At 49.0% G+C, this 26,164-nt stretch overlaps 14 protein-coding genes across 14 annotated transcripts; 7 read left to right on the top strand and 7 right to left on the bottom strand.

The window, feature by feature from the left end:
• Nucleotides 1-1,549: 1,549 nt before the first annotated feature.
• On the top strand, nucleotides 1,550-2,747 carry BT62DRAFT_994203 (uncharacterized protein; the record flags this gene model as incomplete). The annotated part of the gene is made up of 3 exons (XM_043190457.1): nucleotides 1,550-2,027; nucleotides 2,075-2,352; nucleotides 2,415-2,747. The coding sequence occupies exons 1-3, from the start codon at nucleotides 1,658-1,660 to the stop codon at nucleotides 2,745-2,747; spliced, it is 981 nt and encodes a 326-aa protein (XP_043040140.1). The 5' UTR covers nucleotides 1,550-1,657.
• Nucleotides 2,748-3,791: 1,044 nt separating this feature from the next.
• On the top strand, nucleotides 3,792-4,801 carry BT62DRAFT_1005929 (uncharacterized protein; the record flags this gene model as incomplete). The annotated part of the gene is made up of 6 exons (XM_043177196.1): nucleotides 3,792-4,236; nucleotides 4,312-4,318; nucleotides 4,369-4,419; nucleotides 4,464-4,632; nucleotides 4,686-4,703; nucleotides 4,754-4,801. 6 exons carry the CDS (start codon nucleotides 3,792-3,794, stop codon nucleotides 4,799-4,801), a joined length of 738 nt encoding a protein of 245 aa, XP_043040139.1.
• A 192-nt stretch (nucleotides 4,802-4,993) lies between these two features.
• On the bottom strand, nucleotides 4,994-6,818 carry BT62DRAFT_130849 (uncharacterized protein). Its single transcript, XM_043179797.1, has 4 exons — nucleotides 6,291-6,818; nucleotides 6,167-6,242; nucleotides 5,696-6,104; nucleotides 4,994-5,635 (listed from the first exon to the last, which is right to left on the bottom strand). The coding sequence occupies exons 1-4, from the start codon at nucleotides 6,587-6,589 to the stop codon at nucleotides 5,025-5,027; spliced, it is 1,395 nt and encodes a 464-aa protein (XP_043040138.1). The 5' UTR covers nucleotides 6,590-6,818; the 3' UTR covers nucleotides 4,994-5,024.
• A 321-nt stretch (nucleotides 6,819-7,139) lies between these two features.
• BT62DRAFT_1076178 (uncharacterized protein) lies at nucleotides 7,140-7,985 on the top strand. The gene is made up of 3 exons (XM_043179190.1): nucleotides 7,140-7,354; nucleotides 7,411-7,588; nucleotides 7,641-7,985. Exons 1-3 carry the CDS (start codon nucleotides 7,212-7,214, stop codon nucleotides 7,797-7,799), a joined length of 480 nt encoding a protein of 159 aa, XP_043040137.1. The 5' UTR covers nucleotides 7,140-7,211; the 3' UTR covers nucleotides 7,800-7,985.
• Nucleotides 7,986-9,362: 1,377 nt separating this feature from the next.
• BT62DRAFT_987040 (uncharacterized protein) lies at nucleotides 9,363-11,954 on the bottom strand (the record flags this gene model as incomplete). The annotated part of the gene is made up of 6 exons (XM_043190042.1): nucleotides 9,363-9,597; nucleotides 9,652-9,902; nucleotides 9,959-11,346; nucleotides 11,399-11,416; nucleotides 11,468-11,491; nucleotides 11,547-11,954. 6 exons carry the CDS (start codon nucleotides 11,949-11,951, stop codon nucleotides 9,515-9,517), a joined length of 2,169 nt encoding a protein of 722 aa, XP_043040136.1. The 3' UTR covers nucleotides 9,363-9,514.
• A 394-nt stretch (nucleotides 11,955-12,348) lies between these two features.
• On the top strand, nucleotides 12,349-14,644 carry BT62DRAFT_130735 (uncharacterized protein). Its single transcript, XM_043179796.1, has 19 exons — nucleotides 12,349-12,587; nucleotides 12,637-12,715; nucleotides 12,771-12,784; nucleotides 12,837-12,935; nucleotides 12,985-12,994; nucleotides 13,045-13,062; nucleotides 13,115-13,140; nucleotides 13,190-13,215; nucleotides 13,267-13,301; nucleotides 13,363-13,387; nucleotides 13,441-13,452; nucleotides 13,505-13,520; nucleotides 13,577-13,619; nucleotides 13,673-13,773; nucleotides 13,822-13,881; nucleotides 13,931-13,958; nucleotides 14,019-14,076; nucleotides 14,129-14,268; nucleotides 14,333-14,644. The coding sequence occupies exons 1-19, from the start codon at nucleotides 12,529-12,531 to the stop codon at nucleotides 14,402-14,404; spliced, it is 921 nt and encodes a 306-aa protein (XP_043040135.1). The 5' UTR covers nucleotides 12,349-12,528; the 3' UTR covers nucleotides 14,405-14,644.
• Nucleotides 14,501-15,315, bottom strand: BT62DRAFT_932079 (uncharacterized protein). The gene is made up of 2 exons (XM_043186280.1): nucleotides 14,661-15,315; nucleotides 14,501-14,604 (listed from the first exon to the last, which is right to left on the bottom strand). Exon 1 carries the CDS (start codon nucleotides 15,180-15,182, stop codon nucleotides 14,664-14,666), a length of 519 nt encoding a protein of 172 aa, XP_043040134.1. The 5' UTR covers nucleotides 15,183-15,315; the 3' UTR covers nucleotides 14,501-14,604; nucleotides 14,661-14,663.
• Nucleotides 15,316-15,463: 148 nt separating this feature from the next.
• On the bottom strand, nucleotides 15,464-16,462 carry BT62DRAFT_1076174 (uncharacterized protein; the record flags this gene model as incomplete). The annotated part of the gene is made up of 4 exons (XM_043179189.1): nucleotides 16,424-16,462; nucleotides 16,187-16,360; nucleotides 15,728-16,136; nucleotides 15,464-15,650 (listed from the first exon to the last, which is right to left on the bottom strand). Exons 2-4 carry the CDS (start codon nucleotides 16,227-16,229, stop codon nucleotides 15,464-15,466), a joined length of 639 nt encoding a protein of 212 aa, XP_043040133.1. The 5' UTR covers nucleotides 16,230-16,360; nucleotides 16,424-16,462.
• Nucleotides 16,463-17,637: 1,175 nt separating this feature from the next.
• BT62DRAFT_1005922 (uncharacterized protein) lies at nucleotides 17,638-18,367 on the bottom strand (the record flags this gene model as incomplete). The annotated part of the gene is made up of 2 exons (XM_043177195.1): nucleotides 17,638-17,894; nucleotides 17,944-18,367. The coding sequence occupies 2 exons, from the start codon at nucleotides 18,365-18,367 to the stop codon at nucleotides 17,638-17,640; spliced, it is 681 nt and encodes a 226-aa protein (XP_043040132.1).
• Nucleotides 18,368-19,325: 958 nt separating this feature from the next.
• On the bottom strand, nucleotides 19,326-19,535 carry BT62DRAFT_824871 (uncharacterized protein; the record flags this gene model as incomplete). Its single annotated transcript, XM_043182377.1, has 2 exons — nucleotides 19,326-19,373; nucleotides 19,431-19,535. Coding segments are annotated over 2 exons (153 nt in total), but the record flags the coding sequence as incomplete, so codon positions are not given.
• Nucleotides 19,536-19,726: 191 nt separating this feature from the next.
• Nucleotides 19,727-20,356, top strand: BT62DRAFT_980785 (uncharacterized protein; the record flags this gene model as incomplete). Its single annotated transcript, XM_043189538.1, has 5 exons — nucleotides 19,727-19,873; nucleotides 19,924-19,964; nucleotides 20,017-20,048; nucleotides 20,109-20,207; nucleotides 20,259-20,356. 5 exons carry the CDS (start codon nucleotides 19,727-19,729, stop codon nucleotides 20,354-20,356), a joined length of 417 nt encoding a protein of 138 aa, XP_043040209.1.
• Nucleotides 20,357-20,804: 448 nt separating this feature from the next.
• Nucleotides 20,805-22,088, top strand: BT62DRAFT_860059 (uncharacterized protein; the record flags this gene model as incomplete). The annotated part of the gene is made up of 5 exons (XM_043182496.1): nucleotides 20,805-20,840; nucleotides 20,894-20,939; nucleotides 20,998-21,052; nucleotides 21,099-21,536; nucleotides 21,587-22,088. Coding segments are annotated over 5 exons (1,077 nt in total), but the record flags the coding sequence as incomplete, so codon positions are not given.
• A 170-nt stretch (nucleotides 22,089-22,258) lies between these two features.
• On the top strand, nucleotides 22,259-23,195 carry BT62DRAFT_932072 (uncharacterized protein). The gene is made up of 3 exons (XM_043186279.1): nucleotides 22,259-22,411; nucleotides 22,462-22,676; nucleotides 22,734-23,195. Exons 1-3 carry the CDS (start codon nucleotides 22,330-22,332, stop codon nucleotides 23,037-23,039), a joined length of 603 nt encoding a protein of 200 aa, XP_043040131.1. The 5' UTR covers nucleotides 22,259-22,329; the 3' UTR covers nucleotides 23,040-23,195.
• Nucleotides 23,100-25,507, bottom strand: BT62DRAFT_130333 (uncharacterized protein). The gene is made up of 7 exons (XM_043179794.1): nucleotides 24,984-25,507; nucleotides 24,830-24,930; nucleotides 24,735-24,773; nucleotides 24,180-24,677; nucleotides 23,977-24,124; nucleotides 23,495-23,916; nucleotides 23,100-23,443 (listed from the first exon to the last, which is right to left on the bottom strand). Exons 1-7 carry the CDS (start codon nucleotides 25,380-25,382, stop codon nucleotides 23,161-23,163), a joined length of 1,890 nt encoding a protein of 629 aa, XP_043040130.1. The 5' UTR covers nucleotides 25,383-25,507; the 3' UTR covers nucleotides 23,100-23,160.
• Between the last annotated feature and the right edge of the window lie 657 nt (nucleotides 25,508-26,164).

The raw sequence follows: 26,164 nt of genomic DNA, 5'->3' as shown, positions 1-26,164 counted from the left end.
ATCACTCTGGTGAATTCTATCATTTTCCATGATCTACTTCCCCCCCCTCCTGGACCCTTAGGTGGTAGGGCCGATATCTCTCATTGCTTATGGGGCAAAGTCGGGTCTCGACTCTACCCACTCTAATCTCGAAAATCGCTAGAAGCACTCTAGGTCACTGAAGTTTTGTGAGCTCCTTCTGGTCTAGGAACTCAGGTCATTAAATCGTGTTTCTCGGAAAGTCTCCATCGTAAGTTTCCCTACTCTCGGGCGCTTGTCAAAAGAGGTTTTTTTGCGTATTCACACTACTGGTCCAAGTTGTTAGGTCCTCAGAAATTCCTACTTAAAGCACCGGGACAACCTAATTGCCTATGTACTTGGCTTTGACGCCTGAGGAGCCCACTTTCACCTTGGCAAGAACCTTTTCTTCCTCACAAAGAGATTCGCTGCGACGCTAAACCTCCGCTTATCGCAGGCTCCAAGTATTGGATCAAGTGCGAAGCGCCCATAGCGGAGATTGGTCTATTTTGCCCTGGTAGAAAGGATCGACTGACAACTTCTACGCCCTCACTTTGCTGGACATAACATCGACTGGAACTGTGGAGCCTTCGCATCTTGCTTATCCGCCGGACATCGATTTGGTTGACTGGCGCGCCTATGCCCTGACTGATTACCATCGCAAGAGTTCTTTGCATTGAAGATGAATACGGAACAGTGTCGTCGAGCTTCAGCATGAGTCGATCACAGTGCAAACCACGTAAGATCGAACGGAAATTGGAAGAAACTCGTAAATGCCTTCGTTGAACTACCTTCGTTGAAATTTCATGAACATTCAATGAATGGTCAGAAGCCATTAGGACATCCATTTTACTGCCCTACGGATTACCAGGACGACGAGGGTTACAATGTAAATCACCAGATCATTAATACCGTGATCATAACAGCTTCACTGAATAAAAATCTGACCTGCCATCCTCTATCTTATCATTGAAGCGCGCAGATAATCAGCTGGAAACCAGCTGGGTCTTTCAGAATCGTGAAACTTGACGCTACTTAGTAGGCAAGCACCGCTGGCTTCTTCATTCATAGGATTGCTTCACAAAGAAGGGTCGAGGGCTCGATACCCTGAGCGGTTCTCTTCTATCTTGGGTGTTTTCCAGTCAGAAACGCGGCATATACTATACAGAGAGAATTAGAGACTTTGGGCCTGTACAGTGTAAGCTCCCCGTGGAGAAGCCAGGCCTAAAGACAAGGCCGTGCACTTTCTACGAAGGCAAGTCTGAAATTTTGCATGTTTTACTAAAGTGCCAGTTATAGAAGTCAAGATACGAAAGACCTGGATTACTGAGCCGTATTTGTGATCAGGGCCTTGGATGAGACGATGCTTGCGTGATTGTTCTTGGTGGAAGATTACCGGCCAAGGTGCGAATGGCTGATTGTAGCCTCTGAGAGAATGTGGTTTGCTCGGTCATTAGTAATGCTGTGCAGAAGTATAGGGGTATATTGACACCTATTTGGCAAAGGCGAGGTAGGGTACGCAAGGGAGTGCCACGTCAGCTCAGGGTTTCTTCACGACCTCCACGTAGCCGTCCTGCGATCGTTTGCAGTATCCCACCCCGAGTGTCTGTCACTCCTCAAATACCAACCGTCATCTCCCCTCCCTTCCACGTACTCAATCATGTCCGTTAATCCTTCTGCCATCTCATCATCTCCATCCCCTGCTTCAGAAGCGGGCCCTTCAAGAAAGCGCCCACGCTCTGAAATTTCCTCAGAAGAGCGTAAGGAAGCTAGGGCACATCGTAATCGTATCGCCGCCCAGAACTCTCGCGACCGCCGAAAGGCCCAGTTTTCTTACCTTGAGCGCCGAGTCGCTGAGCTCGAGGAGGAGAACCGCCAACTCCGTGTGGGAATGGCACCCGGCCACTCGTTAGCCGATGAGCAACGAGCAGCTGACAAAGCCCGGGAGCGGGAGAACGAAGAACTGAGAGAGCGTATTAAGACGCTGGAGAAGGGATGGGATGCTGTCGTAAAGGCACTCGCCGCTAATGGTAACTCTTTGCTCACGATCGCCATCCACATGCTAAACATTTTCCAGGTGTGCCGACGGGTCTCCCGTTACCATCATCAGAGCCGGCTACTGCACCGCAACAGCCAGCACAGACCCCTACTCAAACGAATTTGCCTCCGCAGACGGAGCCTATACTAACCCAAATAACACCACTTTCACCCGCTCCCTCACATTCCTCTTTGGAATTCGGTAGCCCCATGTTCTCCGCTTCTTCTCCCTCCTCTTCTGATGTGTCTGACATCGAGCCCACTCGCCACCTAGCACGGGTGGCGACCACCAGCGGACCAGTTAGCTCTGGTACCATGGTGTCCCTGCAGCGGGTGGACTCGATATCTTCACATTCAACACTCCCTTCCCTCCATCTCAGACACGTGAAGAGCAACCTCCCGTCGACGACGCTACTATGGAAACACTCTTCCGCGAAATCCTCGCTAGTTCCCCGGAGACGGCACTTCTACCTCTTGAGGCAGAGACGCCACTGTCAGCTCCCTCGACGGAAGTAGCGTCTCTTCCGAGGTTTGACGAGATGGCTAAGGGAAGTCTCTTGTTGAGTGGAGTCGAGGCCGAGATGGATCTGAATATCAACTGGGGTCATGAGGACCATGATGTCCAGAGGCTACTAGAATTGTTGCCTAGTGAGCAACCGGTCGAGTATCCGGGCTGGGAGTCGTTTAATTCGGCGACTGTCGGGGTGTTCTAAAACGTTTAATCGGCGGATTCCCCTTCTCTTGCTGGGCATGGATTCTATTTCTCTGTATATTCGGATTTCTTTTCGTCTTCATTTCATCTTATATTATGGCCTTCTCTTCTTTCTTGATTACTTTCCCATCTCTCGGATCTCATACCTGCACCCTCACTTGCCATACATCGTTTTCTCGGCGACTTTTAGCTACTACTTTCCCTTGTTTGTTTGTTTTTCTCCTCACCGTCATCTCGATGCCGCTCCCGCTGGTCTCGTGCAGGTTATTTCTCCCCTTTTGGGTCGATGAATTTTTCTTTGCTAGGATCTGCGGTGAGCGCTTGGGTTGCAGGTACGGGAGTAATGAGCGGATGAGGTTCTTTAGTGTAGTTTTGGATTGTAGTTTAGTACGACGTTAATGGATCGGTGTCCGTGCTATCGTTGAGATCCGTGAGGCCCTTTAGTTTTCTACCAGTTACCGATGTTTACTCTTCGATGTATCGATGGTCTTTAACTTGGACTGGTCAATATTAAGGTTTCCGCCATGTGCTGTAACTTTTATCTGTGGCAGCCTTATCTTTATCTTAGCTGTCTCAGGATGAAATATTAGTGCTCAGAAACGGTTTACAACTCTCCGGGACTATCGCTAAATCGAAAGAATTCTACGGCATTCCTAGTACGAAAATCATCCGCTTGGGGCGGCACTGCTATACTTTGTGAAAATACGGCATTCACAAAAGTTCCCTGCGCAAAATTCTATACTTCTTTGGGAATACCTTCATCAATTATACTCGTTGTGCTTGACCCGTGCTGCCCTATTTGTTGAAGTTGAATGCCGCTGCTGGAAATGCACTCTCGCCATAGGTGCTCATAGCTAACCCCCAAGTGTACAGACCTATATAGCTCCATAACCAAGGTGCGTTTCCCAGGAACTCTTAGATTCGTTATTTAAATAGAGCCACCGAATACGCCCTCTCTGCTGAACAATCAGTCTCCACGGTGCTAAAATGTATGGGCTATTCGCAGGTTGCTAAAAGTACTAGTCACTATGGATATGTAGACGTTATGACTACATCTCATGACCACAGCGGTCGTCAGGTCGCGCGCAGTCTGTTTCTGCGTCTCCAGCAACAAATTAGTGAGCCGGCATCGAGTGTCGTTGCAATCGCACTATTACTTACTGAATACTCGTTGAAGTTGAAGCCCCAAATGGCTTGGTCCCGTTCCATTCACCACGGTGCGAAAGTACGGCTTGAATTCCTTGAACGTCGCAATCGGTCGGATAACATTTTATATAGTTACTCAGAAGTAGTAGTAAATAACCGGGCTACTTTCCTATCACGACTACAGGCAATTTGGAAGTCCCCGTCGTCACATAGTCTTTCTCTTGTGCCATCATCAATACTACTCTGTAACATTTTTGTTTCATTAAGAGCAATACAATGGACGCTAGCCTCTTGTGTATTTCCGCTCTGGTGGAGACGAGCAAAGAACGTACAACAGGCCAACGGTATGTCATTTTCGCATCATCATCTTCTGCTTTCCCGCGGCTGACCGACGCTCTTGTCTTGAAACATACTGCAAGTCGTATCGTACGGGCTCCGTCTCAGGACCATTCATCCTTTTTTTCTTTTTTTTCAAGAATCAAAACGGAATCATCGCTTTTCTACATTGTGATGGGCACAGGAGGACGGTGCGACCATGTGGCCGGATCACTTGTTCATCTTCTGTGGCAAGAACCTATGATCGGGACGAATTGAAGAACCCAGGAATGGTCTGGCTTTGCGAGCCCATCAGTGCCTTGAAGAAAAAGGTCACGATCATCGATCGAGCAGGTCGATTCTCCCGCGGAACCTTTTTTTCTGCTGGGAATTCAAAGCAAAGGCCAGCGGGGGAACACTTGTTAGTATGCAGTAAGTGAATTGTGAGCTTGGGAGAAATTCCATGCGTCCTAATCAGCTTCTCGGAACCTTCTCTGTGATCATCACGGATGTTATTAACTATGTCTCGTTGATCCGCTATCCAAGGACGAACGAGGATGCTCGATTTCGCAATTCGGGGAGAAACCGCTGTAATGGTGCAACAAATTCATCAGAATTTCGGAAGAAAGCGAGGACAAGAAGTCTCGCTCACATATAGTTCCTGTTCTGAAAATAAGTCTGATTTGATGATAAGTGGAGTACTTCAACAGAAATTACACGAAAGATATACAATCATATATTTGTACGGTCATTAGTATTCGAATATGCACAATATGAAAAGAAAGACATAAAGAGAGATAGAACCCGTCTATCCCTACTAGATAATAGGCGCGGGGGGTAGTGGCCTCTGGCTAGGTTCCGCAGCTGCAAAGTCAATGGAACTATATGCAGGAGGTGGCAGCTCCATCATCGTGACCCTTGACCCAGAGGCCTGTGAGCCCATTAGCAGCCATCCCCCAAGTTCATCATGCGAGTCCTTTATCTGCGGATGCGCAGTTGTCGGAGTAGGAGGTAAGGATCGTAGAGACTGTCCCTGGGTCTGGGAATCGCGTCGCCCGGGGGGTATGGGTAAACGCCGAAAAGCATTTGAGCCTGGGAGGAACGATGTAGATGCGGCGCGACGCAGTTCGCCTGGTGGCGTGGATTGCGGTCGACGCGCTGACTGCTGTGGTGGCGCTGGGAGTCTGCGGAGATTATTGGAGGATCCACGACGAGAAAGGTTAGTCGATAAGTGAGCCGGCAGGGGCGGCACTGGAGGTGGGTCGGGGTCATGGTAAAACGAAGGATCCAAGTACGTGTGAGACGGTGCTGACACATTTCGCAATGGGTAGCACACGGATTCAGCCGAAGGACTTTGGGCGCGTGAGGTTGAAGGAACATCGACAGCGCTCGTCACAAAGTCGTTCTCCTCCTCCTCCTCCTCCTCGTCTGATTCCGACACGCTTGAATCAGGCGTGACTGGACTCAATGTGGGGTAAATGGGATCACCATAGACTATTTTTGCCATTTGTCCAACAGAAGCCGATGATGCAGGGGATAATGGCAGATGGTCCATGGAAGAAGTAATACTAGCCGAGCGCCTAGAAAAGAGCTGGTCACGACTTATTATTTTTCGCCAATGTAGCCCAGTGGTGGAGATTGAAAGGAGAGTAGGACAGCGGGTGTTGCTTGACCCTTCACCGCGGGAATGTTTCTCCCATTCCTGGGCGTCAGTTACGAGAAGCAACGCCGTCAGGACCAAGTAATCCAGAAGCAGCAAGGAAACACCGTGATGCATAATGGTCGGACGGGCGTCATATTTGTCATAAAGGGTCTCGAATATTTTCAGCCGTGGCGGAACCGACCCCACAGCGGGATCCAATGTCGCTACCGGACCTTCTACGGATGAACATGTACACTATAAGAGTTGCGGACGTCAAGAGTTGATAAATATAAAATTGTGACGAAGGGGGAACATACCCAATAACAGCTTCCAACGGCCTTCCATTTGAGTGTCTTGGAGTACCCTGGGATATTGAACTTGCGCGGCGAGGAGCTGAGCTAGAATAAGCATTGGGGAGAGCCAAGGAAATAAGCAACGTACCTCAGTATAGAGCCCTGCCTCAGAACGCGTTCCCCGTCTTCCCAACTGCCACCTTTGACTTGAACTTGCACACCGTCCCAATTGCGTCCCCTTCCCTTGGCCTTCACAAGAGGCCATCTTATATTCGATGTCTCAACAGGCCCTGCCCAGGGATCCGAGCGAGTGATGACCGTCGTTGTTCCCACCGTCTTGATAGCATATAGCGGTAGTCTCTCATGGTCACCCTGTATAACAGAGTCGAGAAACGAGGGTGAAGAAAGCTTGAGAGTAAGGAGACAATTCTTCTGGGGCGAGCGCATATCGCTGGGATGGCGCCGTGGGAGAAGAAAAAGATGGCTAGAACAAGGTTCAAACGTCGAGAGCAGCAAAGTACAGTAGTAGGTGTAGGAGAGAGACAGCCTATATAGCGCTGCGACGCTGGACGTTGTACAACGCTGTGAAGGGGGGGAAGGGAAGGTTGGCGTGACGGTGCCGTGAAGAGTCCGTGGATATGGGAAGACAAAAGGAGCAAGTGGACCGTGGTGCCTTCTATACCATGAGCTCCCTGATGGGCATGCTGACGTAATACCATCACGGCATCACTTCTTGATGATAATCTGTCGGTATCCGGCCGGCCACATGACGGCCAACGTCCCATCCTCCGTTCTATTTATTCTAACCGTGTTTACCTTGAGAAATTGAGTAAGGAATTGGGAAATCACTGTGTAGCTCCCACTGGAGCAACTACAGCTGAAAAAAAAAGAGTAGTAAACACGTACTAATGCACCCGACACAGCGATTCCGTACCAATGCTGTACGGGACCAATCCAATAACAGTAAATATCGGCGCTCTTGCTGCCAACAAGTATGCATTGCACGACAGTACTCCATCGTTATTCGAGCTCTTGTCCGGGCAATCCTTCATGCAAGTTATTGACGAAAATGGATATCGTGGGAGTTTTTTACCCCAACTGCCCCATTTTAGCCGGCCAGAGACAAACAAACACCAACACACCTTTTGCACTTTTACCACCACGTACATTGGACAAAATGTCGAGCAGCGCAACTGACCCCACTACCACGACGTGAGTGTAGCTGTCGTTGATTCTATCAGTCTTTAACGCGTTTTCGTCCCGTGTAGTGGCGCCGCTGATGCAACCGCAGGGACCGACGCGCCCGTCTCTCCTGCCGTCGATAAAGGCAAAGGCAAAGGCAAGGTGCCAACCAAATACGATGCGATGGAGGACGATGACGATGACGATGATGATGATGATGACGATGACGACGATCCCGAGGAAGAAGAAGATGAAGAGGAGGAGGTACGCGTCACGTCGCGTCCCATGAGTTTACCCGTAACTGACGCGTCTCTAGGATGATGACATGGAGGAGATCGATCCTGCTGCCATTCTCCCTTCGTCTCGTCGTACTCGCGGTGCCAGAGTCGACTACACTTCTGCTGAGGCCCTTTCTAAAGCCGGCTTGACCGAAAAGGATGAGGACGATGACGAGGATGACAAAATGAAGGACTAGGGCTCAGTTGCTTGAATTTGTCAAAAATGTGCCTTTTGCTTGCTTGTACATTCACCGATTGACGTAGCACGTTCCAACTCCCAACTGCACTGTTGTTATTAGTAACGCATTATCTACAACTTTTTTCTCGAATAAAGGATCCTCAACAATGTCTTTGTCCTTTCCCACTGTGATTTTTAGACCTCGAATTTGCCACCCGCAGGCCGCTTTGATGGATATCATGCCTCGAGGGGCATTGACTTTGCAAATCTCTAAGCTCACCCGGCGTCGAGGTTCACCGAATTGTTGCGGCTTATGCCTGCCTACCGCCAATGTTGTTCAAACAGGATCTGCCCCTCGGTGATAAGCATCCCAGAGCCGTTCCGATTTTTGTCTAGATGGAGGAGGAGTTTCCGCAATTCCCATTGCTCGCTTCCTCATCAGGTACATTCAATCACTCAGGGACCATCTTCTGATCCTCTGGGTGGACGGAAAGTAAATGAAGGGCGAAGGACGAGTCACCGTGCCGTGCCCTAGTCATTGGTGAAGGGTGTATTGCACTGCTTCTGAGTCAGTAACATCTCATACTTTTGCCGAGTCACCCATAGTCACCATGACAGCACGCCCGGTCCAGTTAAGCGCTTGTCTGTACCGTAAGCCAGGTTGTCAGATGCTTACCCATCGTTCATAACATTTCCCACCGGCGTACAGTCTGTTCGACGGATGTTAGGGTTCCAATTATATATCCAACATTCATTCATCATCAGCATCATATAACTTAGAAGATCCTTGGTGATTCCAGAGACGGTCTGTCAAGTTTCAGCCTCGCAACAATGTCCGAGGTCGAAGTAACCATGCGATGTGTATAAGGAAGGCGCGCCCTGATCTCAGTTGGTACCTGACTCCCTGTACATATGAAGCGGCGTACAATGCCAGTGATGATTCTGCGGCTGTTGTCGTTCTGGGACTGATGGTCTAGCCCAGCTGTACTAATCCGTGGGCGAACAGGGTGGGCACGGTTAGCTTTCCGTGATTACATAGTACGAAAACTTGGAAGGTGATTACCTTTTTGGAACAATGCTATGTTTGAAGGAGGATGATTATCATGTCGTCGTGAAGCCTCAGACAGAACTTCCGAAATATGGAAGCCAGCAGCAGATTCCAACGTACATGGCATACATTTCTCTTTATCACATCAAAGTTGCGTTCATGTGGACCTGCATCTCGCTGAATGACTTCTTGACAGGGAGAGACGCCACCTGGAATTCCACGATGCGTCCGGAGCGTTTTATGAACTTGGGGTCAGAACCTACTTGAGAGTGTGCTGGAATAGGCTCTGTCAAAGTCTTCAGGCATCGAGGAGCCTGATATTTGAAATTCTTCGTCGTTAAGGACCTTGGTAGCCTTTGTCGACGTTTCCTCGTCTCGACTGTGACTCTGTGAGTGCAAAAACCAGGATGTCATTACCAAGAAACCGAGACTCACTTGTTTGTGTCCACATTTGAAGTCGCAGTCTGTCTTCTTGAGTTGTTAGTAACCCTGCTTTATCAATAACATTGGTAGCTCATGTTCCCAGGTAATGAAAGGCCTTTCAAGATTGCAATGTCATGCATGACACCTAGAGAAAGCAATACCAATAGCAAGCGGGTCAAGGTGATAATACAGTACATGATACATATGAGTGTCTCGGTAATAAATAATGCGGGATCGAGAGTCTATAATGCATGAGTAAGCTACTAATGAACAACCTTCCTGAGCGCTTCGATAGCAGCTTCTTGTTTTTCGGCTCGAGCCATATCACCCCTTCTTCGGTGGATCTCTATGGTCCGTATTAGCCACGCAGTCTGAGAAAGAAATAGAAGGAAAGACTGACCCAAATTTCGCTCTGCGATCCATAACCGTAGAGGACCATTTCCAACGGTATCGGCTCCTGTCGTGTTTTTCGCGCCCTTCACAGTACCTGCGCCCATCCCCGACGCCAGTTGCTCGCATGTCACTAGCATGGTCATAGCGTGCTCCATGGCTGTATGCATGAAATGCGGCGTGAGCAGTGCCAAGGTTAATGCGCGCAAATGGTTGTCCTTCGAGTCCGTCGTGCTGCTCATGGCCGACCTCAACAAATTCCTGAAAGTAAAGAGTATTCGGTATAAGAAGACGAATGTATAAGAGTAAGAACTTACTTGGCCTTGAGGATTTCCGAGGACAGACACGCCTCGATAAGAGTACCTACACTCCTCAGAGTGCCACCCTGTCTTTGGCAGTCGTCGATGACGGACAATCCATCTTCCGTGATAGCCTCCCAGCTATCTTCGGCCTGTTCACCTCGAGCCCATACACCAACCCTCAAGGCAACCTCGCCAGCACGAGCAGACGTCCGTACATAATCGTCTCTAGCGGGGCCATCCTCTGCGAGGTAAGCCGCGGCTCGATAGGAATCGCCAGCCAACTGCATATCACCCTTTGTATGTGCAAGATGTGCATGATGCAACATGATGCGCGCAGCGAGGGCGTCAAAAAGTCCTTTCGTGCGAGCATGCGCCGTCAAAGCAGCGAGATGTTTTTCAGCAAACGGAATCTCAGACCGCATGATATGAACTGAGATAAGCTCGCAAAGCAAGTCACACTTCAGCCGCGCCATTGTCAGGTTCATCTGCTCCACATCATCAACGCTAGCCCAGGGAGGAACAACAAGCTCCTTGCGCATCTCCTTCTCCCATACTGCCAAACCTTCGACGGCAAAGGTTTTTCGCTTGGGTTTTCGGCCGACAGGGTCTTTCCTTGAGATGGCGCTGATGAGATAGGCAAGAATGAGAAGGACACGCGGATGAGTTGTTTGGATGAGTAGAGGAGGCGACGGTGGATTTGGAAAGGTAATCTCGACAACGCCGCTGCCTGACGTTATCAAGACCCCAGAATCCATCAGCATATGGAGGAGGGTCAGACGCATACTTGCTCTTGCAAAGTTACCAACGAAAGTGTGGAAGACAACGCCAATCATCAAGGTATGGATAGCCATGATTTCGGCCAGCTTGTCAACGAACTTTGGCATCGGTGGAGTAGGGGTAGATGGTTGTTTCGGTGAACCGGCTATAGGACCTTCTTGTGACCGAGGTGTGTTGGATATGGAGTTAAGGACCTGCTTCTCTGCAACCGTTGAGCCCTCCCCCGATGGACAATCTATTCCCAGGGCCTCCTCTGCAGAGCGCAGGGCATTGTCGACGCTTTCCCACAAATTCGACGACACTAGCGTCCTCAGCCTCAGAACGAGAGCATATAGTTTGACGCCCGAGTGCCTGTTCTTGTCGGCGAGGTCTGCCAGGGCTTGTATAGCAGATAGGGGTGCCTGCGTCTCTTTCGGACGAGATATTGAGGAAGAGGAATTCGATGTTGTAAGATGTGAAATGAGGGTAAGATGTACCGCATAAATCGTATGAGGTGGATCAGAGGGTAGGAACGAATTCAGCAGACGTCGAAGGAGGGTGAGGGAGAATTTGGACTTGTGTTGCCAGTGCAGCAGTCGTGCCGTCAAGCAAGTTACATGGGGTCGATACAGTCGAAGGGTCGGGTGCTGACGTCATGCGTTCAGTCAAATAATGACATTATCCGACGAGGAAACTCACTTTTTGAGCGATATTCAGCTACAAGCATACAATTCAGTACACGGAATAGACATGCGACATAGTACTCACTGCTTTATTCGCAGCTTTCTCCACCTAATACCCAAACAGTCAGCCCAGCTCGACAGGAAACAGGAAACATAGCACGTACCTCAATTTCGATGCCTTTCGCCCATAAATGGTCTTCGTTTTGACTAAAGCCCCCGGCTATTACAAGCATACCAATCTCCACCATCGCGGTCCATGCTCTGCATTCCACCTCTGGAGTCAAATTGGATAGGTTCAGACACCTTCGAAGGGCAAGAAGAGATAGGCATAGAGATTGTGCGTGATGCCGATGCGTCGGTGGATGTATCAGGATGCCTGGAAGCGAAACGAGCAGGAGAGAGGGGGGTAATGGTGTGAGACATGAAGGCGTAGGCACCATGGCCGTCGCTTTCAAGGGGGAAGGATAGTTGCCGTCGACAGCAGGGGAAACATTGGATGTACTGTCGCGACGCTGACGCTTCGTAGGTCGAGGATTGCAATCTGTCGGGCTCATCGTCCTGGTCGTCATCGGGAGAGGCGCGTGCCGTCACACTGTGACAAGTCGCGTTTTTGAACTCCGATTCCCGCCGGTGTCTCTTTCATCTGTATACCCAAAAGTTTCAAAGGTTGGTTATTCCACAGGGTGTGCAGATAATGCTAGATAATTGAATGACAGCATTTTAATCCAAAGCAGGTCTCTGTTATATCCCGTGCAGCAGGGACTCTAGCCTGTGATCAAAGTTGAAACTTCAGTTGCTCAGCGGCGCCCAATGCCCCCCTGGAGAATGGCCTACAAACGGTCAGGGGACGCAAACATGGGGCCCGAAACGTGTACCCTTGAGTTTGTACTTACGTGTATCCCCTTCACAAGAGGCATTATTTATCACTCCACTGTCAGAGAAGGGTAGGGACGCTCGGAAAATTGGTATTTGTGACCGTTTTCGGACTGTGGCTTGTAATTGTGACTACGCCTATACGACGGTCGATCATCAATCATGCCCTGTTTTAGTCCCACCGTCCGTCCTCCTATTACCCTAGGTCCGAATTATAAATGAGAAATATCATACTAGCTGTCCCGCAGCGCTGTTGCCTTACTTCCGCTCATCATGGTTAATCTCTCGTATACAATAGGTTCCCTGCTTCTTGGTGGCTTGTTTTCTGCAGTGTAAGTACTTTCTTCCTCGATACCTGATCTCTAACTCAATGTTCAACAGTCTTACCGGCATGATGTCCATCCAATCTCTCCTTTACTTCAAACTTTTCCCCGAGGACAAGCCCCGAATCAAAGCTCTGGTGAGGACTTCCTTGATTTTATCAAATACATCGTGTCCACAACACTACTATACAGGTTACTATTCTATGGTCGGTCTTCTCTGCCCACAAATTCATATGTCAGCTCACGCAGCGGTGTAAGGCTCCTCGACCTGGCTCACAGCGGGACCGTTTGGGCTGGGCTATGGAACTATTCGATCGTTCACTTTGACGACACAGCTTGGATAAACCAAATTCCCCAGTACGTTCTTGTTCTCTTTATCATCACCCTTTCTGACAATTGCCTCTAGAGCCATATCGGTAGGCCACTCACCCGCCACACTTAGCAACAACTCATTCCGCCGTCAAAGGTTACAATTATCCTTACAGTATGTCGTACCTCGGATCTCACGGTGACTGGCCTGATGTAACCGACGAAAGGCCATTTCCACTATTTGTGTCCATCTGTATGTACTGTCCGATACGACTCAAATGGATTCTTAAACCCCTGTACAGGTTTTTCGCTGAGCGAATATTTCGGTGTGCGCATCTTTCCAATTCGTAATATACCATCGCTTAACCAGCTCCTACAGTAAGCAGGAACAACTGGATGCTTGCAGCGTTGATTGTGATTATAGACTGTTTATCGCTTTACGGGGAGGAGCTCTTGACTTCTTTGTATCTCCTAGGCTATCCCTGCTTTCCTCCGTCTAAGTACGTACACCGAAAATCTTTCTCCTGCTCCGACCTGATTTTGACTCGTACAGCTTGTGCTTGTGGTACGCCTCCTTCCAATTTCTTCCGCTCTAATAATTCAAACGTTTATCTCAGTTACCGCTGGAGCAATGCACGTTTGACATCATTTATCAGCCCTCTACTGGACTAATCATGCCGACTTTCCAGGCTATTCATCGAAACATATTCCGGATTCAGAAACAAATTCGATGTACGATGAATCCCTTTCACCTCTTCTCCTTCCCTCATTCACCATACCCCTAGTGGGTATTCTCCGCCGGACTCGGACTCTCATCCGCAGTGGATATTCTCATTACCGGCTCACTATTGAAATTACTCCATGCCAACCGCAAAACTTCCTTGAGGTAGAGATTAATTCCGGTTGTCCTATGTGTTTTGACGTTCTGCGACAGCTTCGATCATATAATAGACTCGCTCATTTTATACACATTAGAATGTGGTGCTGTCACATGGTACTTATCTAGCTTCGTATCTGAGGGCTCTGACGCTCAATGTTATCAGCGCTGCTACCATCGCGTCGATGATCTGCGTAAGCCCAGAAACAGCTCATATCATGTCACTTTTATGCTAACTTACTGCCTGATTCCAGTGGCTTACGATGAACAACAACCTCGTCTTTCTAGGCCTACACTTCGTTATATCTAAACGTGCGTACCAAACGCCACTTCCTTCATGCCAAGACTCACGTTCTCATCGCAGTGTACTCAAACTCACTCCTAGCAACCCTCATCACCCGGTACGAACTGAGAAACAGCCGAGAACGCTCCACCTCTGACGGCGTCATGGATCTCGACATGTTCAATATGAGAAACCCGCGACGCGTGAATATCCTTGCCCCCGTGAGTGGTTTTTTGGACAATATATGCTGAAAGCTCAGCATTGTAGGGCACATCGTTCATCCAGCCCATGCAAGTCTCTGTCAAGCAAAGCGTTATCCAATACGGGCCCGAGGGAAGTGCAGAAGCAGAATTATAATTTTTGTACTCATTCTCACCGCACATGCTGTATCAGTGCATATTATAATTTCAACTTGGCTCTGTACCCACAATTGGGCACAGGTATTCTCAATGCCTCAGGCGGAAAACTCCCGTTCCGCTACTCTAAAGAAAAAACAGCAATGCTATCCCATCAGCATAGCTACTTGATAATATCAAGATAGGACCCTGCGTAACATACTGGGATTCAATTGTCAGCGACAGCAATTATACGTGATTCAAAACTGGATCCTCACCTTCTAGCGAGCAGCAAGCTGGACGACAGGTATGGGATTACTTGGCACGTTCGCCATAACGATTCTATAGCCCTCTCCCAAAATGCTGTCGTACAACATCTCTGGCGTGAGGTTGTCCGGAAGATCAAATATCGCCATCTCTTCCAAAGTGAGCATGACACACAAGACCCAAGTTGCGCAAGACCACCCATTTGGTCCCTGAATTCTCCAACCTTCGTCCGTCGCGGAATGAGACTCGATCACCCTCCTGACGGAGTCCATATCAAGATCTGTTTGGGCAAACTCCACGATGCCACGAAAGGCCCTGGAGTTCCCCCCGTTGCACTTTCTGAAGCTTCTTTGCCAACGTCCTGGTAGACCAGGGGCATCGAAAGTACGAATAATCTCGAAGGTATAGGTCGCGGAGAGCGAAGCTTGCCAAGATGTGGCTTCAGTAGCCACGAGGACCCAATGAAAGTATGGATGAGGGTCGGTCGCGTCGTTCCGGACGTAATATAGCGCAACGCCTAAGCGAATAGTCATCTGGAAAATCTATCCTGATAGGCTGGGGGACCCACAATACACTTGACAGCAATGAGAGACAAGAAACCGAGAATGATTATACAGGGTCAGTGTATCTGATTATCCGATTCCAGCTGAGTACCCATCGAGTAACTAAAGGGTACGAGAGAGTAAGCATGACGATGACGTAAATTCTAATTGTACGACTAGCCCAGGCTTACCTATATCCTAGGTAAAAAGGTCGTCAACGATCGGCTCACACGTATAAAAAACACGAAGCCATGCAATAAATATGAAGTGCTTTACACTTTGCAATACCCTAATGCTTCAAACTCGAACGGGGGGATGATCTTGGGGATATCTTTCTCCCAAGGCTCAAAAACCATGGCTCCAAACATTGCCTTCAAGTACTCCCAGTGGACAGGAAACCATCCTGTCGACTCCCAATCAATTATTCCCGTCACTCTATCGCCATCAACCATGATATTCCTGGGTACGATATCGCCATGGGTGAAGAGAATAGGATGGCGACGCCAATGTGATTCTATGACCTCAGGTCGACTTACTCTAGAAGAACACCTGAGCGGAGCTGGAGATTCATCTGATCCTCGTTGACGTATGGACCGTAAGAACCATCAGTACAGAGCCGTAAATTGTAGACAGGCCCACCAAGAACAGAACAGACCGCCGTCGATGATCCGACTGGACGAGGGATACTCCGAAGCTGGAGGACATAATCGCGGAGTTGGACGACCAGAACCGATCTTGTTCTATCTTTCAAGTCTTTCCACTCTGAGAATTCTAAGCTATGCCCTGGCATCCTCGTCATGATGAGATAATCTTGATCCCGGTATCGGAAACTTCCAAAGGCCTTGGGCACAGGTATTGTGGTGTGGCGCCGAACAAACTCCATAGATGCTGTTTCGATATCTGGGACGCAACAGGGCTTGATGAATGGCCATCTGCCAGCAGTTACTACAAACATAGATTAGAAAAAGCGAGCGAATTGAAGAAGAGAAACAGACCGCTCCACAAGTAGCCAATGCAGGTGAGAGACAGTCGTCGCATTGCGTTAAGCAATCTGTTCAGTAGGAGCTTCCACTACGGCTTCGGTGGAGGTATCAGGCTTCTGTAATATTCGATTTCAGCGGCACTCAAGACGCCCCCGCCAGGACCTCTTCTAGGTCGTAGGCGAGCATCTTAAATAAACAGAATTAGTCACTGCTTTGTGTGCTACAGGAGAATTTAGAACAGGAACGGACTTGTGTGATTTTGACATCAATTCCAGACACCTTTTTGAATCAAAGATTGAAGATCGTTGGAAGCCAAAAATAGCCCACCGTCACGACGACGAGCCACGTGGCACGCAGTTAGGCTCACGTGACAGAGCAGCTCAGATATGTTAACATATCTAAGTTAACTTTTGAAAGGGCAAGCAGCTATTCCCGTTGTTTATGGCTACGGCCAATTAGAGCATTTCGAGTACATAATTATGGAGATTTTCGGTCCAAACTTGCAGAGCAGCAGCAGGAGAACGGCCCTGGTGTGATGTCAAAGACCGTCATCCGAATGGTGGATCAAGTAGTGCGTAAATCACGAACTTAGACAGAAGAAACAACTGAACTATACGTGTAGCTGGCAGGACTAGAGCATATTCACTCACTCGGGATTGTGCATCGTGACACCAAGCCTGAGAACCTCCTCTGCGCTCTTGATGATTCGACAATCAAAATCGTTGACTTCGGCAGTAGATACAGGCTCGACACCACCCAGCCGCACCCTCTTTTCGCCCCATGTATGGATACAGCCCTTCGTCAAGCACATCGCGGTCATCTCGTCCAAGGCCAGCCCCCAGCTTTTGGCACCTCATTACGAAAAAGGTGGTAACGATAAGCGTACTAACGGCGAAAGATGCTGCCACGGTAGCTCAGTCGCGGTCAGAACGAGTTCTGGTCCGAATTAAGATATCAGTTTTTTTCCCTACTAACGGTGGTGGCGGATCATCTTTTGTATCTGAGGTTGCGTAAATATTTCTCGTCTCTTTCGTAACACACTGACGAGTTTCTATAGCTGAGGTTCATCAGCTATAATGCGATCGACATAAGCAAATTTAACGACTTGACGATGCTACTGTGACATTGGATTTGTGCTTTGGCACAAGACGGACTGATTAGGGTATCCTTGCGCCCGCGATATGGTATCGACGCAGCCCTTCGCAACATAGTGTCTCCAGACATATGAGGGAATGATACGGATGCCAGATGCTAATGTAACCCTAACCTTACTGGTGCTGCGGTCAAGGGCCAAGCCGACGCAGCCCAACGGTGCTGCTCTCGACGTCGACTATCACAGCCCTTCCATGCGCTGTCACTCTCGTTAAACTATATCAACGCCAGATCCTCCTGAGGTAATCCGTCGTCAACGTCCGTTAAGCGTCACTGATACAACGTTTATAGTATATAAGACAAGTACCCAGCTAGTGCCCCAAATAAATATCCCGACCGCCACATAGGAGAGACTTGCGTGGCCTCGCAACAAGTAGTTCCCATGTGTCGCTTCCTACAGCCTGGAGACCTATAAACCGTGTCTTTCCCCTCAAATACACAAGCCTGGAAATTATTTCTCGCTCCGCCCAATCTGACACGCTGCGACAGCTGGTGAAGGGCGCATCTTCCTTATTTTCGAGGAGCGGTGACAACGATGATATAAAGACTTCGGCAGCGGGACAGGTATCTGAAGAGCATGCCATAGCGTCTCGACCATGTCGGCAACTGTAACCCACTCTCGATGGCCGACCTATGAATGACTACTGGCCATGGAAGCATTGGGTGAACAACAGCCAATGACGGAAGAGGCGGGTTGGTCGCTGCCTTGTTCACACAGCTATGGTGACTAAACACGCGTACGCCCGACAGACTGCGAGCAAAGTCGAGCTCCATCATGATCTCTCCTCGGCTTAGTCGTAAGAGTGGATGTACCACTACCGGGATGTCACTCCCAGTTTGCGACGGTAGTGGGATGTGACGATAGCATGGTTTACGAAGGGCAGGCGGCGAGGACGATGCAATATATTCGCGTACAGATCTCGTATTAGACGCGCTGGGACAAGGTGCATGATGGTGGCAAACAGGGACCGTCGTGGTCAGCTGCGTGTCGCTATAGGCAGGAATAACAAGAGGCACCCTTGACGAGGCGTAGAACGCCATCGATGGTGATAAATGCAATTCTGGAAGCTTTCTACCCCGCTGTGTGTAGCCATGGCGGCCACGTTTTCCCGTCGGACGCGCATCGCATCGTCTTCGTGCCGCCGTTATTCATGTAACACCGGCAAACAACAGAAGAAAGGCTTATGGATGAATAGAGGCTTTGGTTTGCTTGAATGAGTGCGAGCGTAGAGGGGAGGATGCTAGGAAGGGTGAGAGTTGGTGATGGTGATGGTTTGAGGGAGAGGTATGAGAGCCTGGGGAAGGATGGGGCTGCTTTATATATAGTATGTCTCCCCTCCGGACATTGACTGTAAACCTAACCTTGCCCTCCTTAGGGTTACGGTTCCATACATTAAATGGCCAGCAGCAGGGACATATCAGTTTTGTACCTTTCAAAAGCTCTTCTTCCAACCTGATGTCTTAGGTAGAGAGTCTTTCCCTGAACTTTGTGATGCTTCAATGTTCCTTCCTTGCTACTTGCCGCTCACTATGGCACTCTTGAACCATGACTATGACTTGCGCTGAGATTCGCTGTCGTACGAAAATCGGTATTGGTACTTCCCAGAACACTTGTGTATTGTTCTTCCTTGTACCGTGAGACCAAAATGGTGCTCGCGCGTTCGTCTACGCCTCCCCCAATCGCCGTGATAAGGTTTTGAAACTATCAGATTCGACTTGCGACCGCTTTTTGGCTCAAAAAGGACCACCCCACTCTCTTTCCTTCACATATTGTGTCCACATGCTTGTACATGGCCGAGATTTCTCTTTACCACATCAAAGTTGGTACAGTGTGATATGTCGAGTAATTGGGTCCACACTCGAAATACGTGCGACCAACAGGTTTCGTCATCAGCCAGCTATCCATCTTTCCGTAGGCCCTACTATGCAAGGCTTAATTCACACGTTTGGAACGACGAAAGCGAAGCGCGAGCTCAATAACATTCGAAAGAGACTGCATCTAGATATTGAGCTTAGTCCTCCTCCAATGACGCCGCTTAGCATTGTACTACCAAGAAAAAGAATGAGCACCGTAATACAGGCAAAAACAGGACTCAAAACACACCTGAATTTTAGTATCAGTTTTCAGCCGGAACCATTGAGGGATTGGGCGGTTCTGACGTCCAGCCTTTGCCAGGATTCTTTTTGTGCGGAAAGTCTTTTGGGAGGGCTACAGCAGAAACAAGGGTTACCAGCATTCGAACCCGTTCAGAAGGTACTCACCATTCTTGGATGTCGTAGGTGTCGATGTCTGTCGCCGTGAGAAAATCTTTCGATAGCCTGTACAGCTGATGTAATCATTTTCCCCACGGGTGGCATTACGTCATTGTCCCCTAGAATTCCAATTCGACCACGACGACCATGCAACTAGGTTGGATAATCTGCCTCTTCTTCCTCTCTTTTGTACTGGCCGTCGAGCCACCAAAGGAGCTGGAGATTCTTACGACTTACACTCCTGAGGAGTGTACTGTCAAGGCTGCGAAGGGGGATTCTATTAGGGTTCACTATGTGCGTTATACTGTCCTATCAGGCAAATGCCCGACTGAAATACTCTGCAGACTGGAACCTTGCACGCCAATGGAAATAAATTTGATTCGAGGTTCGTGCTCGATCGACGCGAATGATAACGTTTCTCAACATCGAGCCTGTAGTCATGACCGCGGTTCACCGCTCCCTCTTACACGTGAGACCTTGTCTCATTGAACGAATGCTACATATCTGATGCAACGGTCTTCTTCCGCAGTGGGTGTAGGCCAGGTCATCTCAGGATGGGATGAAGGTCTCCAAGGCATGTGCGTCAACGAAAAGAGGACACTCATCATTCCCTCGGACAAGGCATACGGTAAGTTCCCAAGTCGGCTTTGCATAGTTCCTAGACTTATGTCTTTCGTAGGCTCTCGAGGATTCGGAAGCATCATCCCACCCAACTCTGCGCTCGTATTCGATGTCGAGTTGGTTGGCTTGGATTCCAAAGTTCGCGACGAGCTCTAGCTGTGAGGGTACCATTTCATAGTAGTTATGGGTTCCAGTCAGTATGGTCAATGGCTTTCAAAAATTGGTATAACCCTCCATCAGCATAGCGTGCCGTGAACTGCTCTGTAAGTTATTCATATAAGCAATTGTATTCTTTCGAAGCTGGCAGACCGGGAATATTACGAGACACGAGCACACTACCCCCTCGTCGGGTTACGACTTCCTATTCTTCGAGCGGCGCATTTTATGGTTAAGCGCGTCAGGGATAACTTTCCCAGTTTGGACATTACGTCACCTTTGCATGTTGCACGTGGTACACGTGGGCTAAATCGATTTCCCTTGTGAGAGACAAAGTAACCAATAGCGCCCTTTTCTTCATTTCTACAACTTAGATCTCAAAAATGCACGCCATACAGGTATCTCTGTTCCCTTTCCACACCGACTGTCCGTCTCATCAGAGATTTAGCAACAATTATTCGCTGTCCGAGAATATCTCAGTCCTGTGAGTGGCCTACCAAGTGTCTTGCTTGGTCCAGACCTGATAGGGCTATCCAGGTATTGAAAGAGAGTAAATTCAAGGAGCATGGTCGTATCACGCCTGGTCAGCCCTGATCTACCTATCCCTTTCGTCAACACAAAGGCTTATCGGAGTCATACAGAGGAGTTTGTGGCAGCAGGAGACTTTCTGGCGTACAAATTTCCAGTTTGGACTTGGTGAGTACGATCCAAGTGGCTAGGCGAACCCACCACATTTTCTTAGGGAGAAGGGTGATGCATCCAAGACTCGCGAATACCTCCCAGCTGAGAAGCAGTACCTCGTAACACGAGGCGTGCCCTGCCTCCGACGGGCGACCTCCCTTGCATACACCGACGCCGACGAAGACGCGGAACGATTGCTGTCATTTGGAGACTCTTTTGCCTCGGCTGACGAGAAGGACGAATGGGTAGAGACTCACGCGGGGAGGAAGCCCAACATGGACTCTGCTGCCAACCCAGGGGAGATCGACGATATCCCAGATCTGGAAGGCCCTGTAGCGGGACTGTCGCTGGACCCGTCGGCGCCAGGGGAGATACCTGATCTGGATGATATCCCAGATATGGAGGAGGAAGGGCTGGAGGAGGGCGACGAAGCTACTGCTCCTGCTCCTGCTCCTGCTCCTGCTCCCCCGGCAACCAAGGCACGTGTTACCGATGCCAGGTGTGTCACTGTGCCCGACTTTTGCTACGTTTATCTGACGGTATGCAAAGCCGAGTCGAAGCAGCCAACGGCAACCTGTTGCAGGTCCGGACATACGATGTGATGATCACCTACGACAAGTATTACCAAACACCCCGAATCTGGCTGCTTGGCTATGACGAGAACAGAACACCCCTGACCCCATCGCAGATATTCCAAGATGTCTCTGCGGACCACGCTCTTAAGACGGTGACCATCGAGGCCTTCCCACATTCGGCGACGTTGCAGGCTGCGTCGGTGCACCCATGCAAGCATGCCAGCGTCATGAAGAAGGTCATCGAGCGTATGAATAGCAGCGTCGTGGCACAGCAGTTGGCACAGCAGAAGTTGGTGCCAAAGGAAAAGAAGAAGTGGTTCGGGAGGAAGTCGAGTGGTGGCAAAGACGATAAGGTACTCAGTGGAGATGAAGAAGAGGTAGAAGGGATGCGGGTAGACTTCTATCTGGTGGTATTTTTGAAGTTCATCGCTTCGATTGTCCCCACGATTGAGGTGGACTCTACCACGTCGTTCTGAGTAGTTTTTGTAGCACATATAGATTGGATACCCTATGATCTGCGAGTATGTTCGTTATTCAGTGTCAGAAGTTTATGCCAATGTATCATATATTTACTTGTATAATTCGTACTGAACTTGGTATCTGAAGGTTGCGATTATAAGCTACAAGTCGAGTACGTAATGCATGGCTTATTTTTGCACCACGACGCGACGTTCATTGCCCAATCGGGGCGAGATGCTCTTTCCCGGACTCCAAAGAATGCTTCAAGTTCGTGCACCATCTTCACGGGGACTCGTCCCTGGATTTCGCCACTACTTACGCACTTCACAAGGAAATGTAGGTAGGACGGCCGTGCTCTTCATTCTTGAATCTCTCTTGAGGACACTTTAGATCTTCCCCCTCTCCTAGCAACAACAGCGCCAGCCGCCTGGCTATCTGAGGACGAACTCAGACAATATATCCCTCCTCTGATACGTGTAGGCTGGTGCCTACGATGGTCAACCAAGCTCAAATCCTGTCGACTCTCTTCCGAGTTTCCCGTCGCTGGATACAAGACTGCTATGCGGTTCATGAACGACGTATCTGAAATTGCCGATGAAGAGAATGTGAGCAAATTGAAATTGTTTGATCAAGTTGTTCTAACCCAATTTTTTTTTGGTCAGCATCATCCTGAGCAAATCAGTTTTGCCAACAAACGTCTCAGCATCTCAGTTCAAACGCATAGCGCGCTCTCACCGCCTATCTCTCCTCTGGGGCAAGATGCGGGTGAGCCTGTGCTGTATAAGTACCCCGGGGTCACACTTCGTGATGTGCGTTTCGCGATGCTCGTTCAAAGGCAATACATGGAAAACTATCAGCCCGAGCCTCGCAAGCCGCGTGATGCTCCTGAACCTCCGGAAGTGTTGACTGATGGATCACTTTTGAGGGGTATCTTGGAGTGTGCAGGTATTCCTTATGCTGCAGATTAAGCGAAGGTTCAGTGCTCAGGTCTTGTCGCTTGGATCTCATGCTGTTTCCTGGGAGTATAACAATATATTCTCGGTGTCAGTAGGTACAAGAACGCTAGCGCGATATTAAAATGTTCAAATTCTAATCTACATCTGTTGTGCGTGGATCGACGCCACGTTTACCACGTAGGTTCATGACACCGCCAACTACCGAGCTCATCGTATGGCCATAAAAATACGCCGCGCGTGACAAGACGACTTGTTCTACCAGCCCACGAAAGTCCGTAATCATCAATGCCCATGATATCTCTGGACCGTTCATCCGTCTATCTGAAATGGTAAGAAGGTCGTCCATGAGAATGGCTCCCTGGCTTCGAAACTCTTGTAGAACAGTGTCATTGCGCTCATCTGTCGCTACATAGAACCTATGGGCACTTTTTTAGTCGTATGCACAGATCATAATGGAACGAACGAACCGGTCGTCTGCCAGAGGTGGTTCCCGACTGTATATCTCATAGTCTGAACCCGGTATATCTGGAATGTCATACGACCGCAAAGCTTCTTCCCGTTCATGTATTGACTCTATCAGCCGTCTTCCGTCCTTCAGATGTTGCTTTACTCGGACTATATGTTTTTCTGGACTACTCTCCATGACAAAATTATACCTGACAACTACAAGAATGGGAATGTCACGTAATAAATGCTGCAAAGATGAAGAGGTCTTACAGTCACCGCGGCGCATATGCGCTGCCATCCATAATCGCCCTCCAACTAGATCGTACAGGCGTTGGACCATAAGATCAGCAAGCGAGATTATTGCATCGATCTGTCGGATATCATGGAGGACAAGATGAAGGTAGTCGTTCAATGCAAAGCGAGTTGTAAAGCGCATGCCGCCCTGTAGTTGCGATCAGATTCCAAAAAAAATTCGGCTTCCGCATATTTGAGAGACACCCACTGGCTTCCGGCGAATGTGCAATGGGCCAGAAAGCAGTAATACTTCTTCCTTCCGCCCAGAAAAATCATCCTGGAATCCACGGATAGCAGAACGGCGTGCGAATTGCTTCATTGGTTCTGTAACAGCTTTGCTCAACTCCATTCCCTTTCTTGGGATACCGTCAGTCTTGCCGTAGTATATGCCAAGCAAGGGAAGGTACTTACACAGGCCTGAATGTATGGAGGACTTCCCAACCATGTTCAACCATGATCTTCTCCAGCTCGTGATCATCCCAAATATTCAGAATTTCTTGGGTTCGGTTCCAGTCTAGGGCGACATTCTGAGGTAAATCACCCGCCAACGCATGAAGCGCTCCATGAGCTTCATCCTCCCGCATCCGGGCCTTGATTTCGTCCGATATTTTGTCGACCCTCACTATTTCACCTTCGTCATACCACTCATTTTGGATAATATACAACTCCGGCGTCTTCCCTGTAAAAACATTCTTGACGTCGCTGGCATGATATCGATCTCGCTGCCACTGTCCGTTGGAAGCTTCAGCCGTCGGGTCGACACCATGTAGCCGGAGGTAATCGGACACGGTGATGACGGGGTGCGTCTCGCGGAGGTGAGTGATATTCATCATGAGGTTTATTGGGATCACCCAGCCCATTTGCTCCTCGACGGGGAGCTCACGCCACTCGTTGCTTCCTAACGCATCCCTTGGAGAGGCGTTGCATGAGCGCTGTGACCGTCAAGGATTCAAAAATAGTGCCCACCCTCTGTTGACCATAGCAAAGTAGTCGCCACAAGTTTTGCTGCGCCATCAAGCCATCAGCAAAAGTGGGGTCAAGACGACAGCTCTCAAACTCACATGCCGTATTCACAGCCTCGCGCGTAGATGAATGAAGGCAGAATAAGTGTACGGTGGAGAAGTTTGGCTTGAAGCAGGGCTGCCTCTATAATATAACGTATCTGAAATTATGATAAGCACAGATGACTATTCATCACAAAGAGCCTATACTCACATTGTTCCATCCTAGGTTTAGGCTATAGTCTCTCGCTAAGAAGCCTTCCGTCGTCGAGACAAGCTCCCTTAATTCTTCCAAGCCCAAGTGCTCGGAATCTGGCAACGAAGAGGAATCCCCGGGGGAAGAAACAGTCTGACTTTCAAACTTAAGCTGTGATTCGTTGTGGGTAGAACACCCAGTATGATGATGGGTACGGTGATGATGGCCGAGAAGCTGCAACTTCGCAGTTTTCAGCGTGCCCCTACCATTCTTCGAGCAGAAAAGCGCGTTATGATAGAAGATACCAGCCCAAGAAGAAATCAAAATGAAGAGGCCCACGGTTCCGCAAAGACGTGGAACGAGGGAAAGTCGTAAAGACCGTCTGGGGGCCACCGCCGGCTCAGGAAGGAGAGTCATGGCAGATTAACGATAGGACTAGAGTAGGCTTTGCCAACAGGAAGCTCGGCATGCTGTTATATATAGCCTGCCAAATTCAAATGCATGAATGAAACAATCATCGAGTGTACGTTGATGGAGCTGCTTTGGTAAGGGAACTTGCAATTGCTTTCGGCACCATAGAAGCCGATCAAAGGATCGGTGTTTTCAGGCGAAGGATCAGTAGAGAGGAACATTCTGCGTTGAACCCGTGCAAGCTTGTGTTCATATGTATGCGTTTCCATGTAATTTGCGTTAGTTTGGAACGCATCATTTCAGATTTCGAATGTGACATTTCGAGAACGTGTGTGCTGTGTACTGCAAGACTTTCGGGCCTTTTCCTCCGCCATCAGCCTCACTGATCGCATTAGACGATAGAGTGCCTTACCCCAGAGCGAGAACTTGGTCTGCGATCCGTGCAATGGACCAATACTGCATCCTGCCAACTTTCGTCTTATCCTTGGGGCGATCACCGGTCTTCAAACAAGGTGACGATGAGTGTATGAATGAATACAGCATTCCAAGCTGTTGACTTACAGCTGCTTTGTATCCGGAAACAGATGTCAGTGTTAAAGGGTACAAGGAGGGGCGCATTAATTTGGTGATACAGCACTTTCTGCAAACCATTATCGTAGTACGTTATTAAGAGTGTCAGTTGCCGTTAGCGAGGTTCGCGCCGAACTGCGGAGTCACACGACCCACAATGTTACATTCATAAATATCAGACTGTACTTTGGTAAGTTTGATTGAGTTTTTGTCACAAC

The sequence above is a fragment of the Guyanagaster necrorhizus genome (genome assembly GCF_019112545.1).
Source record: "Guyanagaster necrorhizus MCA 3950 unplaced genomic scaffold BT62scaffold_12, whole genome shotgun sequence".
Lineage (NCBI taxonomy): Eukaryota > Fungi > Basidiomycota > Agaricomycetes > Agaricales > Physalacriaceae > Guyanagaster > Guyanagaster necrorhizus.
This window is presented reverse-complemented; position numbering and strand designations above follow the sequence as displayed.

Coding starts and splice junctions, on each gene's coding strand:
- BT62DRAFT_130849 (XM_043179797.1), bottom strand. CDS start 6,589: ATGCGCTCGCCCCAGAAGAATTGTCTCCTTACTCTCAAGCTTTCTTCA. Junction 6,243..6,290: donor AGGCAGGGCTCTATACTGAG/GTACGTTGCTTA, acceptor ATTCTAGCTCAG/CTCCTCGCCGCGCAAGTTCA. Junction 6,105..6,166: donor CCGTTGGAAGCTGTTATTGG/GTATGTTCCCCC, acceptor CAACTCTTATAG/TGTACATGTTCATCCGTAGA.
- BT62DRAFT_1076178 (XM_043179190.1), top strand. CDS start 7,212: ATGGATATCGTGGGAGTTTTTTACCCCAACTGCCCCATTTTAGCCGGC. Junction 7,355..7,410: donor ACTGACCCCACTACCACGAC/GTGAGTGTAGCT, acceptor CGTCCCGTGTAG/TGGCGCCGCTGATGCAACCG. Junction 7,589..7,640: donor AAGAAGATGAAGAGGAGGAG/GTACGCGTCACG, acceptor ACGCGTCTCTAG/GATGATGACATGGAGGAGAT.
- BT62DRAFT_130735 (XM_043179796.1), top strand. CDS start 12,529: ATGGTTAATCTCTCGTATACAATAGGTTCCCTGCTTCTTGGTGGCTTG. Junction 13,959..14,018: donor CCATCGCGTCGATGATCTGC/GTAAGCCCAGAA, acceptor GCCTGATTCCAG/TGGCTTACGATGAACAACAA. Junction 14,077..14,128: donor ACACTTCGTTATATCTAAAC/GTGCGTACCAAA, acceptor TTCTCATCGCAG/TGTACTCAAACTCACTCCTA.
- BT62DRAFT_932079 (XM_043186280.1), bottom strand. CDS start 15,182: ATGACTATTCGCTTAGGCGTTGCGCTATATTACGTCCGGAACGACGCG.
- BT62DRAFT_932072 (XM_043186279.1), top strand. CDS start 22,330: ATGCTTCAAGTTCGTGCACCATCTTCACGGGGACTCGTCCCTGGATTT. Junction 22,412..22,461: donor CACTTCACAAGGAAATGTAG/GTAGGACGGCCG, acceptor AGGACACTTTAG/ATCTTCCCCCTCTCCTAGCA. Junction 22,677..22,733: donor AAATTGCCGATGAAGAGAAT/GTGAGCAAATTG, acceptor TTTTTTGGTCAG/CATCATCCTGAGCAAATCAG.
- BT62DRAFT_130333 (XM_043179794.1), bottom strand. CDS start 25,382: ATGACTCTCCTTCCTGAGCCGGCGGTGGCCCCCAGACGGTCTTTACGA. Junction 24,774..24,829: donor CGAGGCTGTGAATACGGCAT/GTGAGTTTGAGA, acceptor TTGATGGCGCAG/CAAAACTTGTGGCGACTACT. Junction 23,917..23,976: donor TGCACATTCGCCGGAAGCCA/GTGGGTGTCTCT, acceptor TCGCAACTACAG/GGCGGCATGCGCTTTACAAC.